This window comes from Pectinophora gossypiella, chromosome 17 (assembly GCF_024362695.1).
Source record: "Pectinophora gossypiella chromosome 17, ilPecGoss1.1, whole genome shotgun sequence".
NCBI classification, from domain to species: domain Eukaryota; kingdom Metazoa; phylum Arthropoda; class Insecta; order Lepidoptera; family Gelechiidae; genus Pectinophora; species Pectinophora gossypiella.
The window spans coordinates 2381512-2394910 of record NC_065420.1 but is presented as its reverse complement, the minus strand read 5'-3'; the positions used below and the strand labels follow the sequence as shown (position 1 = coordinate 2394910).

Here is a 13399-nt window from a genome sequence, read left to right as displayed (position 1 = left end):
TTTATTAAGTACTTACTTATTTATATTTAACAAAATAAATAATGTAAGTACTAGGAACCTGCATTCCAAGAACCGATTTTATATAGAAAATGTATACTTTCTGCAAAAACATTCTGTAAAGTTGTCTCATTGATTGGAGGAATAAAGTTTATTCATAGACACAAGGAAAAGGGCTGGGCCTAGGATACTACCTCGGGGAATACCATACCTACATATAAAGGTCTCTACTTACACATTATCCTATTTTTATACTTTACACTCTTTTATTCCAAAAAAAAAATGAGGTTACGATTCTAGTATAAAGTAATTCGCCGTATTCTAAAGAAGTTACTAGTACAGAACGTTGTTTATTCTACGACAGTAGGACAGAGAACGTGTCAAACGCTGTGGTCAGATCGAAGAAAAAATGTACTTATTTTGAGAAAAATCTGTTCCAACAATTTTCAATTTTTATGCCGATTTAACTGCAATTGTCGCGCAGAGTTTACTAATTCTTTGTTTAAGTATATACAAAAAAGTTGGTGCCATACGTTTATATTTAAAATAATATAGTATAATGAATATATAAGCAAAAGTGGTCGACCTTCAAAGTTTAAGACACTTTATCATTCGTAATTGTTTTATGTAAAAGCCACAGTCACTTATAATTCACATGTTTTAACACAAGCCTTCAGTGTTTCCCCATTTGTCCGGCCAAGTAGTCAATGCTATTTGAGACAAACCCACAATAAGTCACGTCAAAAAAAAAAAAACCCACGCTTCATTTTCCGGCCAAATGGTGAATACTTACCATAGTGTAATGTTATAAGGGACTTTAATTCATGAACATAGAAATTAGCATTCGATTGTAATCGGAAATAGATTGCCGAAACTGATGCACTGTAAGTAAGTACTTAACATAAACATAAATAACATAAGCTTGACTATATATCCCAATTAGTCAAGAGACACATCTTGCTTAAGTAACCACACCTCACCGAGCTTTCTGTTAGACCAACGTGATAAGTAGTTAAAGTAGTATCGCCGTCTTTAATGGTCAAGCCAACTGTCTTAGTGAAAACTGCGCTTTTTTAAGATAAATTAAAAACTCATTGGTGCAAGTCCAGTACCGGGGTTAGAACCGGCGCTCCCAGGTTCAGATGCTTCTTATGCCAATATACCACATTACTACAGAGACTTTAAGTTAAGTAAGATTTTTTTAAATGGGGAGTTACGTTTTTGAAAAAGAGCTCCATAGAGCTTTTGGTGTCTAGAAATTGCTTTTTCGTCTCGATTTTGTTACACCTAACATAATGCTCCCAAAAAAGGTAAACCTAATATACTTTGTTTTTCAAATTCTTATGATAAAATCTGGGAACAAATGAGACCGACTTTTAGGTTTTTTTAGGACTTTGAATTTTTAAGCGCGCTTAATGCATTTTTTTATACATACATACATAAACTCACGCCCGTAATCCCAAATGGGGTGGGCAGAGCCACAAGTAATCAAAGACAACTTGCAGCCACTGTTGATACGAAGTCCTAAGATGGATATGATGAACCTTATGGTGATAAGGGATCAGCCCATCGCCCATAACATTAGTCCATCATGTTAGAGGACATAACGACATCATGTTGGAGGATTTTTTTATACAGACTTAAAATTTTTCACAAAGATTTTTAACTCGTTATTAAAAGAATGTCTCGTAAGTGCACGTGACTTAAACCTACTTGTCTCACCTAGAACCGTGTCCCGTAATAGGTCCCGTAACTTTTTGTGACATTGTACTTCGCAAAAATTTTACATCCGCTTAGTAGGTAAGGCAGGTAAAGTTGCGTGCACACCGTAGCGATAAGCGACCGGTTGTTCAGTAAACATAAATACATGAAGTTACGGTCACGAGCATTAATATGTACGTATACGATTTGGTACCATGTCACATTAACTTTTTTGACAAATTGAACTGTAAGTCTCACTAAATGTCAAATATGTTAGTGCGACAAAGTCCTAAAGTGGGCACATTATATTGCTCATGACTGTACACACGTAGTTCCTAATAAGGTATACCGTAAGAAGAGTATAGAAGTGATGTGAAGTAGGGTATAGGGGGGTAGAAGTTCTAAGATGGATATAGGATGTTAGTGATACATCGTGACGAATACTCAGGGGGTTCAGACCATGATTCTGAGTTGATATCAAGTAGAATGGAATTTCCTGTCGGAAAACTCATGAAAATTTTAGTGTATTTTTAATTATTTTCAGTTCCATACTTTTGCGACGGAAAATTCTAACTAAGAATCATGGCCTGAATCACCCTTAAAGTTTTCGTTACGATGTCACTAACACCCTGTAAGTACATTTATTAAAAGATATTTCTAATGCTATAATACATCGTTTTTAGAGAAATTAATCATAATTATTTTTATTTATTAAATACGTCTTCAAGCGTGGAAGGTAGGGAGGGAGCATACTCCATCCACCACGCTGCTTCAGTACGGGTTGGTGTAGGTGTTTGGCTAGTAACACGCACGTAGTAGCACGTGCCTTCAAAAGCACGGTATTATCTTTCTTTTTCGGACAATCGGATGATTCAGCATACAATGTCCTAGCCAAACAGTGTCACTAAGTGATTTCGATAATGTCCCCACTCCAAAGGGAATCAAACCCGGACCTTCGGATCGTGAGCCCCACGCTCTAACCACTAGATGATAAACCGTTTGGGATATGTGATCGATCAGCTAGGTAGATTTCTATAGTGAATCCTTAGCTTTAAAACATATTATTATATCCTCTAGTTGATACACTTAGTAACGAGACAAAAAACTGCAAACCACACATAATCCAACCAGACTTTGATTCCAAAAGATATGACGTGAATAGCGATTGATAGCAAAAAAGCGTCTGCTCTTATACGCCACGTACAGAGTAATTAAAAACAGATAAGTACCTACCTCGAAGTGTTGGATGGAAAGAATAAAATGGGCAGAGAAGGTTACTAATGAGGAAATGCTAGTAAGAGTAAGGGAAAAAAGGCAAATATTAAAAGTTATTGAGGACAGAGAAGGCAAGATGAATGGACACTTAATAAGACACGACGAATTTATTAAAAAACATCATAGAAGGGAAGCAACAATTTAAGGAAAGTGAGGAAGGGAAAGGCCGAGAAGAGCTTACATGGAACAGATTAAAGAGAAGGTCGTGTCTTATAAGGAAGTGCAAGAATTTGCCTTTGATAGATAAGAATGGAGAATGCTACACCAACAAGAGCGTGGCTCTTAAATTAATGATGATGAAGTACATAATTCAAGGAAAATTTATTTTATCAATCTTATTTAGTTTTCTCTGGGATATCGTGAAAAGATTTTTTGATGTCACTTATTGTTGATTTGTCTCAGATAGCATTAACTACTTGGCCAGACAAATGGGAGTGCTGAGCGCTCTCACCCGGTATAAAATTTGAAGTCGGTTTTGTCTCGAGCTGATTGGCCGCTTCTATGGCTAGAGTAATCGGGTCGTAATGATCGTATATTACGTCCTTCACACGCCGATGTTTTTCGGAACCTATGACACCATACTACTTTGTATTGTCTATGGTTCGATCATAAATCTGTCTTTTACTTACGCATGTCCAGGAATCAAGCCTATAATGGCCCCGATTCCTGCAGTCACCTTCCAATTTTATTTTAAGTTCATCATAATTATTTTATGTTTATGGTGATTTTAAGTTATACCCGTCATTTTCTTATCCGCCGAAATGGAAAGAGACGGAAGATTGACAACTGTTCATATTAAAATGAATGAATAACCCAGGCGAATAAAATAAACATGTCGCTCATATGCAACCCGTTCGACGTGTGCTGTTAACTTAATTCTGTCGGTTCATTGGGCAATATAAAATTTTAGAAGGGTTTTTTATTTATTTCTGCCTATAACTGACGTGTGTTCTATAAATTTTATGCGTGTCTATTACCTGTCCCTTTCTTTTTCAGCAGATAAGAAAATGACAGGTAGAGTTTCAAATAAAATTAGATGATGTGTACGGGAATCAAATATATTTTTAAATAAAATAAAACAATCATTACTCTGCGCACTGAAGTACTTAGTTAATCATATGCTAAAGTAGGAACATGAAAGATTAACGGTAAAAACTATTAGAACATTTATTTAACTGTACGATAAAAAACATTACCTATCAATAATAAAAAATAATCATCCTTAAATCATGCCTCCTAAGACACAGGTTCCCCTAGTTTAGAAGGCAGGAAAGCATTGACTATGTATAACTTCAACTTATATTGTTTCTTTATGTAACTTGTTAAAAATGTTTTTGGTAAATAAATATATTTTATTATTATTATTATTATGTCATTTGTCGGAGAAGTTTCGAAGAAGCTGTTGGTTGATTCAATTGAGAAGAGTCGTGGTCGCCCAGTTGGGTTCGAATCCAGCACAGGCCCAAACCGAATAATTGTCAAATTTGTTTTCGAATTCATGTTGGGATCATAAATGATTATATAACGTGGTGAAGGAAAACATGGTGAGGAAACCCACATTCCCGAGGAATGCATTTTCGGAGGTATGTGACCTATCTTGTACTGGGCTGGTTTTACCTTCGCGGGTTGAAAGAACAGACAGGCAGTCGCTTCTGTAAAAAACCGGAATTTGACATTTGCGCATATAAAAGTAAGTGCGCAATGCAAACAAATGTCAAATAGCAATATTACTTTCTTAGTGCTTAAATATTCAATTATTATTATTTTTATTACTAGCCCACATCATCCCACTGCAAGGCAAAGGCTTCTATCCCTTTCTTCCACTCCTCTCGACCTAAGGCTCTTTCTTTCGAAGATGTGAAGATTTCAAATAATGATGCAATATGTAGATATTGCTGTGTCACTGACTAAAGGTAAACCAATTTGCCTGAGGCATTACTGGCAATCCATCAAGATAAACGTTGAGGAAAAATACGTATTTACTTCCTAGAAAGGAACATTTAGGTATGATAAGAACATTTAGGTGTGACTTATGGCCTAAGGTGGTCATCAGGCGGACTGCTACGAAGCGCAGCGGTCGCCATGTTCCACTCAGTGGTCCGCCGTTCCCGTGAATGTATCCAAAGTGAGAATATTCGCTTAGACCTTCCTCTTCCAATTCCACTATTTACACCCGCATCATAAATTGTTTTCGTAAGTCTACTTTCATTCATTCTCTTTGAATGTCTGAACCATCTCACACATCACTAATTTAAGAGCCACGGTGTAGCATTCTCCATGCTATTTTTTAGGGAAAAATAGAGCAGTGGTTTCCCTCTTGCATTCCGCCCCGCAGTACTCTGTGTGACGCGAGTGGGATGGCGCCCAGAGTAGTCTATTTCAAAGCCGTACTAGGACTCCTGTCCTTCGCCACCATCCAAGTATTTTTCTCTGTCTTGAACCATCTAAGTATCCCTACATCAAGTATTTTCCTAGATCAAAGATAAATTATGAAATTCTGATTACTAAATAAAGACAGATCTAAAGATGGCGTTTTTACACGACGCGAAGCAAAAAAAAGTAAATCGAAATATGAAAAACAAAGTTCATTTTTATTCCTAAGACACCATAATGGAAACCTTATAAAGCGCCTAATTACAGAGTGCGGAACATTTTCGGATTTTACAGGAAAATTAGATCACTTGGGTACAGTTATGAATTGGTCATCCTATTCCCTTCTACACCAATAAGTTATTCCATGGTATTTTTCCGCCTCAGAATTTCCACTAGTAATCCAATATCTGCAAGTTGCTTGTAATTGTAACACTTTTGCGTCGCATATTTTTTCACAATGTATCTCAACAACTCAACATCATCAATTTAAGAGCCACGCTCTTGTCGGTGCAGCATTTTCCATGCCACCTTTTTGGGAATAATAAATGTATCTACTAGGGAATGCAATCCCGATCTCACGAGATCTCGTCTAATTTTTCGGGATCAATCCCGAAGCATATTATGACGAGATCCCATTTGAGATTGACAGGATTAAGGCGAATCTCCTGAGTTATACTTTTTGTTTTGATTAGTTATGCTGATTTCCAAAGAAAACTTAATTATTTAGTTAGTAATATCGAAGAACAAAGGTTTTTTTCAGATGGCATTTACTACTTGGCCGGACAAATGGGGAGCGCTGAAGGCTCACCCGGTACAACGTTTAAGACAACAAGCCTGAGGGTGCCCAGTTAGGCGCGAACCTCGGCTCAGGGCGTCGTCTGAGAGGAGAAATGTTTGAAAGAATTAATCGACCCTAGTGGGTCGATAGCGATAAGCGCTGATTGAGGGAAATTGGGGTCCTGAAGTGTTAAGTGTCGCGAGCTGATTGGCCGCCTCTATGGCTAGAACATTTTCGGAGGTATGTGACCTAATCTGTATTGGGCTGGTTTTCCCTTCGTGGGTTAGAAAATCAGACAAGCAGTCGCTTCTGTAAAAAACCGAACATTTTGCCGTGAAAGACAAATAAACACACACATATGCACTTTCCAATTTATAATATTAGTATAAGTAGATAGTTTTTTAACGGCAAAAGCCCTCGTTTTCAATATGCTATGCGTATGATAAAAAACTGAATGAACACATTCCTTGTTTTTAGCACCCGACGCAAAAACGACGGGGTGTTATAAGTTTGACGTGTCTGTGTAATTGTGTATGTGTCTGTCTGTGGCATCGCAGCTTCCAAACGGATGATCCAAATTAATATGTTTTTTTTTGTTTGAAAGGTATATCAGTCGAGAGTGTTCTTAGCTATGTTTGGTGGAAATCGGTTCAGGTTTTCAAGGTCATCAGGTCGTTTTTTAGGTGTGATAGGAATGTTACACGCTCAGTTTGCTTGCAAGCATATGTGGGATCTGACCTTTGAAACACTAATGTCTTCTGGAACCACTGAGGTCTGCTGTTAGCGTACTTTTTTTCTGGTCGCGGGATTTTTAAATTTTAATTTTTTCCTTTAGTCCAGCAGAGCGATTTATGAATGAAATGTATACCGTTTTCCTCGACGAGATACGAATATTTCTACCTATAATTAGTTATGTAGGCACTATAAATAAATGATTCTTGTAAAACATTATTAAACAGTGCATTCTAGTTAGCTATTTAGTTCGTCAGAGACAAACAGCTGTGTCATTCATCATTGATTAGATGCAAGATGAGATAACAATGTCTTTAATTGAAACGTACGTCATCGTTGTAATTAATCATCATTGGAGCGTAGCACAGCAGTATCAGGAACTATGACGTCAGAATAAACCCATAGGATACCCATAGAACAAGGAATAATACTACGAATACAACGGCAACTCTCCGCTCCCACCCGCGTCTGAGCTAGGTTTACCTCACCCCCGTCGAACATAGTTTAGTCTTGAATAGTATGGCGTCAGACGTCACACACACAGATGCGCGTGTGCGAAAACGTCAATGTGTAGTGTCTGTGTAAAATGAGGTCGTTTGTATGATGTGTCCGCGGTGTGCAGCGGTATATAAAGCGAAAGTTGATGGTAGGGCTGGCAGAGGAAGACCGAGAAGGACTTACGACGACCAAATTGGAGATGTCCTTAGAAAAGGTTCAATACGATCTACTCTGCGTGCGTGTATGAAGCGATTGATGAATGTGGAGGGAGCAAGAGAAGTGTGTCAGGATCGAAGCAAATGGAATTCTATAGTCTCTGCTTACCCCGGTGGGAAATAGGCGTGAGTTTATGTATGGGGTGTGCCCATAATGTAGTCCCTCCTGGACTCTTAATTATTTGTACCACTCACTGACATCCTATAAACCATGGTATAAGAAAACCAGGTATGCTCAAAAGTGACAGCTAACATTTTAAGGTTAGCCCAGCTGACGTCATCCCGCATTGCACATCGGTCCACTAGTAGGTTCAACTTCTCCTTCTCCTTCTATCGTGTGGGTTGTGATATATCCCGCCTATTCCTCAGAGTTTTTGCTACGTTATATCATATGTTATGGGATTAACTTTTAACATAACAACATAGAACACGTTCAGCTGCTTGTCTTCCCGGGCATGTCGTAAAAACCGACAGAGGGATTGTGTCCTCTAACATGATGGACTAATGTTATGGGCGATAGGCTGATCCCTTATCACCATAAGGTTTATCATATCCAGCTTACGACATCGTATCAACAGTGGCTGCAAGTTGTCTTTGATTACTTGTGGCTCTGCCCACCCCATTAGGGATTACGGGCGTGAGTTTATGTATGTATGTATGTATGTATAACAACATTTATAAGATAATATAAGCAGAAGTTGTTATCAACTCGGCGTTAGAAATTTATTCCATTATAAACTTTAATACTAGATGCTGCGATGCAAATAGGTAGCTACTACTTAGATGGAAATTAATCATTCATACATTTCATACGTATAAACACACGCACGGCATCTTTATCGGGGTGGGCAGAGCTAATTCTTTTTAAAACCGCTGCATTATTTAGATATTTATCACGTTGTGTAAAATGGTGTGGTATGGATCGTAGTAAGTGGAATTCCGTGGTCTCTGCCTACCCCAATGCGAAATAGCCGTGATCTTATGTATAATGGAAAAGATTACCCCCTATCACTATTCTAAAATCTACCAGACGTGAACTTGACACACTTTTAACCCATCAAAGGTTTCAGTGTCGTAATCTATGAATTTCATGTAATTGTTTTTCCTCATTCATTCAGCGCTTATCGCTATCGACCAACTAAGGTTCAAATATTCTTCAAATACAAATACAAATACACTTTATTGCACCAAAATAAAAAGAAATAATTACAAAAAGTCTCTTAATTAAGTACATAGCAAATGGCATGGTAATTCTTCCTCTCAGACGACGCCCTAAGCCGAGATTCGCGCGCAACTGGGCACCCTCAGGCCTGTTGTTTTAAATTTTGCACCGGGTGAGAGCCCTCAGCGCTCTCCATTTGTCCGGCCAAGTAGTTAATACCATCTGCGGCAAATCTACAATAAATCACGTCCAAAAAATTTTTATTTGGTGCTCCACTGAGCCTTACGATGTTTACCTTCACCACTGTGAAGGAAAACATCGTAAGGAAACCCACATTCCCGAGAAATGCATTTTGATGACCTAACCTGTATTTGGGCTGGTTTTTCCCAAAGGTCAGACAGGCAGTCGCTTCTGTAAAAAACCGGACCTGTCAAATCTGCAAGTTAGGTAAGCGAACCCTGTAAAAAACGGGATAATGCTATTTATTTGGTTCCTACAAAAACTAGAAAATTTTAGCAAGTCCTTATCAGAGACTACATAACTGTAAAAGTTAATTGACGTAAACAATTTGCAGTACCAATTAGTTTTCTTTTCATTTTCAAAACGATAGAATCCTGACAAATGATTCCAAGAGTTATTATGGCAACTTGGTTGCGTATTCACCTCGTATTTTATTGACCGTGTGACTGCATTGACGGTTTAATTAATTTTTATCGGGAATTTTCGCGAAACATGGAATTCCACAATATCCAGACACGCGGGAGCGTGTCAAGCCAAGTTCAGCAAGTAACAGAACTGGCGAGAAGCACCGTGTATTAGCTTTCATAATGAATTATATTTCGGATTTCGGCCCAGAAGTCAAGTACCGGCCAAAAAATAATTTTGCTATATTCCGTTAGATCTTATCCGTCTGAGCATTTATTACTATGGCACCAAAGCTGTAGAGTCAATATCTTCGATTTTATTCGAATTAAAAAAAACTATATGTTTCATACATTTTTAGTGAAAATATAAAGTGCCGGCCAAGTATCAATAATGGTATATAATATCCTTAGAAGTTATCCGTCTGAGCATTTATTACTATGGCACCAAAGCTGTAGCGTCAATAATTGATCAGGACTGACCATTGAACTTAGCACCCATTTAGATCTCACTTCTTTTGCCGTTGAAGTCAAAAACCAAGGCTATATAATTATCATAATATTGAACTGGGCTCTCATTTCACATTTATGTTTTTGATGGGATACCTACTTACCTAATACACAGGATGTTAGTGACTCCGTGACGAAATGATGAGAGGTGGTTCTGGGGTTGATATCAAGTGGAATGTTCCGTCGCAAAAGTATGGAACTGAAAATATTAAGAACACTAAAATTTTCATGGATTTTCCGACAGGAAATTCCACTTGATAGTAACTCAGAATTATGAGCTGAATCATTCCCCTCAATATTCGTTACGGTGGTCACTAACAAAACAACCATACAATATACTTACTTGTATGGCGTACGTACTTGTACCTACTTGTAACTTTTTTTTTGACGTGACTTAGGTATTGTAGATTTGCCGCAGATGGCATTAACTACTTGGTGTGTAACGAACACTGAGAGGGATGATTCAGCCCATTATTCTGAATTAATATCAAGTGGATTTTTCCATTGCAAAAGTATAGAATTTAAAAGAAATGAATTTTGCGACGGAGAATTCCACTTGATATTAAACTCAAATTATGGTCTGAATCATCCCTCTTATTATTCGTTACGATGTCGCTAACACCCTGTACCTATGTCTGTTATCAAAATTATGAGCTGAATCATTCACCTCAAGTCAGTATTCGTAACATGAATGGGAACACACATTATCTTATAGCTATTTTATTTACTTACAATAAGTATATACCTGGCTTTAGAAGTAAGGCCGGTTTAAAACCAATTAAACCAATCTGTCCGAAAAAATGTCCGCAATGTTTCCCTGAAAATTAATTGTTTTTTGTTTGGCCGATTTACGACCTAGTCGCAAGCTAAAATACAGAACAGCGCCATCTTACGGATTTAGTGAGAACTACGTAAAGCGCTAGCTAGCTAGCGAACGAAATGATAACACCACAGTGACACGACATAGTCGAACGCTGCTTTGCAACTTCTCGTAAGAATTTACAAAGTTGAACAGCTGATAAGAATAAATAATTATGTATATTCACTGTGTACGTGTAAAATCATTTATAATGAGATATTTAGTGTTCATAGTGAGTATTAGTGGAGATCTTCTGATCAGTGACGTTTGTTGAATAAAGTGCAGTTCTCAACTGGACTTTGTAAACAACATAACCTCAAAGTGTAAACAAAGTTGTTAGAAATGTAAGTAAAAGCTTAATTATTTTACTCATAAGGAACTAAACATCCATCAGTTTTATTCATTCCTCACTCTATTGTCCAAATTATTGTAATCTTTGAATAAGTATTTATTTATTAACTCACAAATGGAAGTTGGAAGAGATGCTAATTGTCTTTCCCTACTTCTAAATTCAAATATAAACAAATGTGTCAGAAAAATAATGTTACATTATTACTACTACCAGGTAGGTAGGCATGTACTATTGTATACTCGGGTGTCCATAATTGTCCGTAAATTACGTTTCATTTCATTGTTTATTATTTTATCTGCTATTTTTCTTCAAGCCATATTATTTTTGGAGTAGATAGAGGAGTAAATAGGATAAAGGTAGGTATTCAACCTGTTGGATGACTGCACCTTACGAATCGTGTGTGAATCTAGCACTACGCCACCACCATGAGTCTGATGCATGTGAGTCATAAAATTAAGATAAACCGAACATAAGTAGGTATCTCTTCCATTTTCTTAAATAATCATTTATTTCAGCCAATAAAACCTATAGTTACGATAAAATAATATATAAAATAAAATAAATTAAAATTTAAAATAAAATATTAACCTACATCATCATCAATTTAAGAGCCACGCTCTTGTCGGTGTAGCATTTTCCATTCCAGTCTATCAAAGGCCAATTCCTTGACTTCCCTATAAGACACGACGTTAACCTTTTCTTTAATCTGTTCCATGTAAGCTCTTCTTGGTCTTCCCCTTCCTCTCTTTCCTTCTAGCTTTCCTTCTATGATGTTTTTAATGAATTCGTCGTGTCTTATTAGGTGTCCAATCATCTTGCCTCTTCTGTCCTCAATAATTCTCAGTATTTGTCTCTTTTCCCTTACTCTTACTAGCACTTCCTCATTTGTATTAACCTACATAGGTACCTAATTATTAGGTTTAGTCAATGCACATAATTTTTTGTTCGCGTTCTGGTGCAAACGATGCCAGTGCCGAAATATGTACAAGTACCTGGGTTACTACCTAATAATATTTTTACAACAATACTATATAAATTTTAAATATCTGCTTGCCTAACCCATCTATCAATTAGAAACTAGTGTACATTCTCTCTTAAATGTAATAGAGGCACACTTGTCTCTTGAAATATGGCTAGAAACGTTAACCCCACTTAACACTAATGGGCAAAAGTTTAAACAAACCAAACTCACCTAAAACGTTATCGCATCAAGTTAATGTAACTCCTTGTGTGACTCAACGGGCGAGCCGGCGAAAGTGACTTCTTTTTCTTTGTAGTATAAACCACGCTGCGGAATTTAGGCATGTCCGTCACAAACCACCAGCAACAGAATTCCCTCGTGAAAAACACGTCACTTCATCCTCAACACTGCATCCAAGGAAGGAAAGAAGATCGTTTTCGTTATCGAACCACCAACATCGTTCGTTGGACGACGCCGGCGTATCGTATCGCTATATCGCGTCAGTTACACGTCATGTAGCCCAAACCCACGCGGGGATGTCGACAATAACGCGGAAAGAGATTGCACTACGATCTTAGACACGATTAAACAAGTGCGGCATAAAATTTAGCTTCTGGAAGAATGAAACTACGTAGTAAAGAGGAGCGAGAGAAGCGGGCTCTTAGCATTGACTGGACTGCGCCTGGGCCGCGCAGGATGCGGCCCATTAGGCAAAAGAGCGACCATTATTGTATTGTCGTGTCGTGGGCTTATCGTAACGCTTGTGTCTTCTTAAATTGCTAGGAGCGATAAACGTGTGAGTGGCACCAAGAAATTTGGGGGCGAAGTATGTCCTTTGAGTTGTGCAACGTCCACATTTACTCATGTGACCATTTGCTATGTTTAAACAATGAGTAATGCGTCCATGTGTGCTTGTGAAAATATTGGTTCGAACAATAGTTTGTGCAAACAATGACTCTTGTACTTGAACTCTTAACATTTTGTTAGAAAGTCTTGGATTCCTGACCGCTTAGTAACGTTGGGTTGAACTAAGATAAAATATTTAACTGTGAATCAGGCAACGTGTAAATTAGGATGGCATATTCCTATGTCGCTCTCAAAACACCGGTGTTCCCTTATACTTTGGCGCAGCAAAACATCACCAAATTGACGTTGACTGACGTAAATCAGTCATTATTAGAAAATGGCAATTGGTCTTAGGAACAAGAGCATTAAGAGGCCGACGAAGGGATCGGTCACGGGACCGGATCTAGGGTTACTCACGCTCGTTTGCTCAATTGAACAGTTAAACGAAGCTCTGAAGCCGACCACTTCCGTTCATAATTCACACAGGAACCGCTGGGAA

General features: G+C 37.8%; 3 protein-coding genes across 5 annotated transcripts in view; 2 read left to right on the top strand and 1 right to left on the bottom strand.

Moving 5' to 3' along the window:
• Positions 1-13399, top strand: part of LOC126374356 (peroxisomal leader peptide-processing protease) — a 133744-nt gene that overhangs the window by 79168 nt on the left and 41177 nt on the right. The window contains exon 1 of one of the 2 annotated variants that reach the window (XM_050020964.1): positions 10854-11085. The exons of the other annotated variant lie outside the window; for it this stretch is intronic. Within the exon in view, the coding sequence (XP_049876921.1) occupies positions 11084-11085 (2 nt within the window). The 5' untranslated portion in view covers positions 10854-11083. Of the gene's footprint in view, positions 1-10853; positions 11086-13399 lie in introns of those variants that run through there. 2 annotated transcript variants of the gene reach the window in all.
• Positions 1-13399, top strand: part of LOC126374327 (NF-kappa-B essential modulator) — a 149304-nt gene that overhangs the window by 119222 nt on the left and 16683 nt on the right. The window lies entirely within an intron of this gene.
• LOC126374497 (CHH-like protein) overlaps positions 1-13399 on the bottom strand; it is a 103215-nt gene that overhangs the window by 85122 nt on the left and 4694 nt on the right. The window contains exon 1 of one of the 2 annotated variants that reach the window (XM_050021171.1): positions 12286-12706. The exons of the other annotated variant lie outside the window; for it this stretch is intronic. The gene's annotated coding sequence lies outside the window, so the exon portion shown is untranslated. Of the gene's footprint in view, positions 1-12285; positions 12707-13399 lie in introns of those variants that run through there. 2 annotated transcript variants of the gene reach the window in all.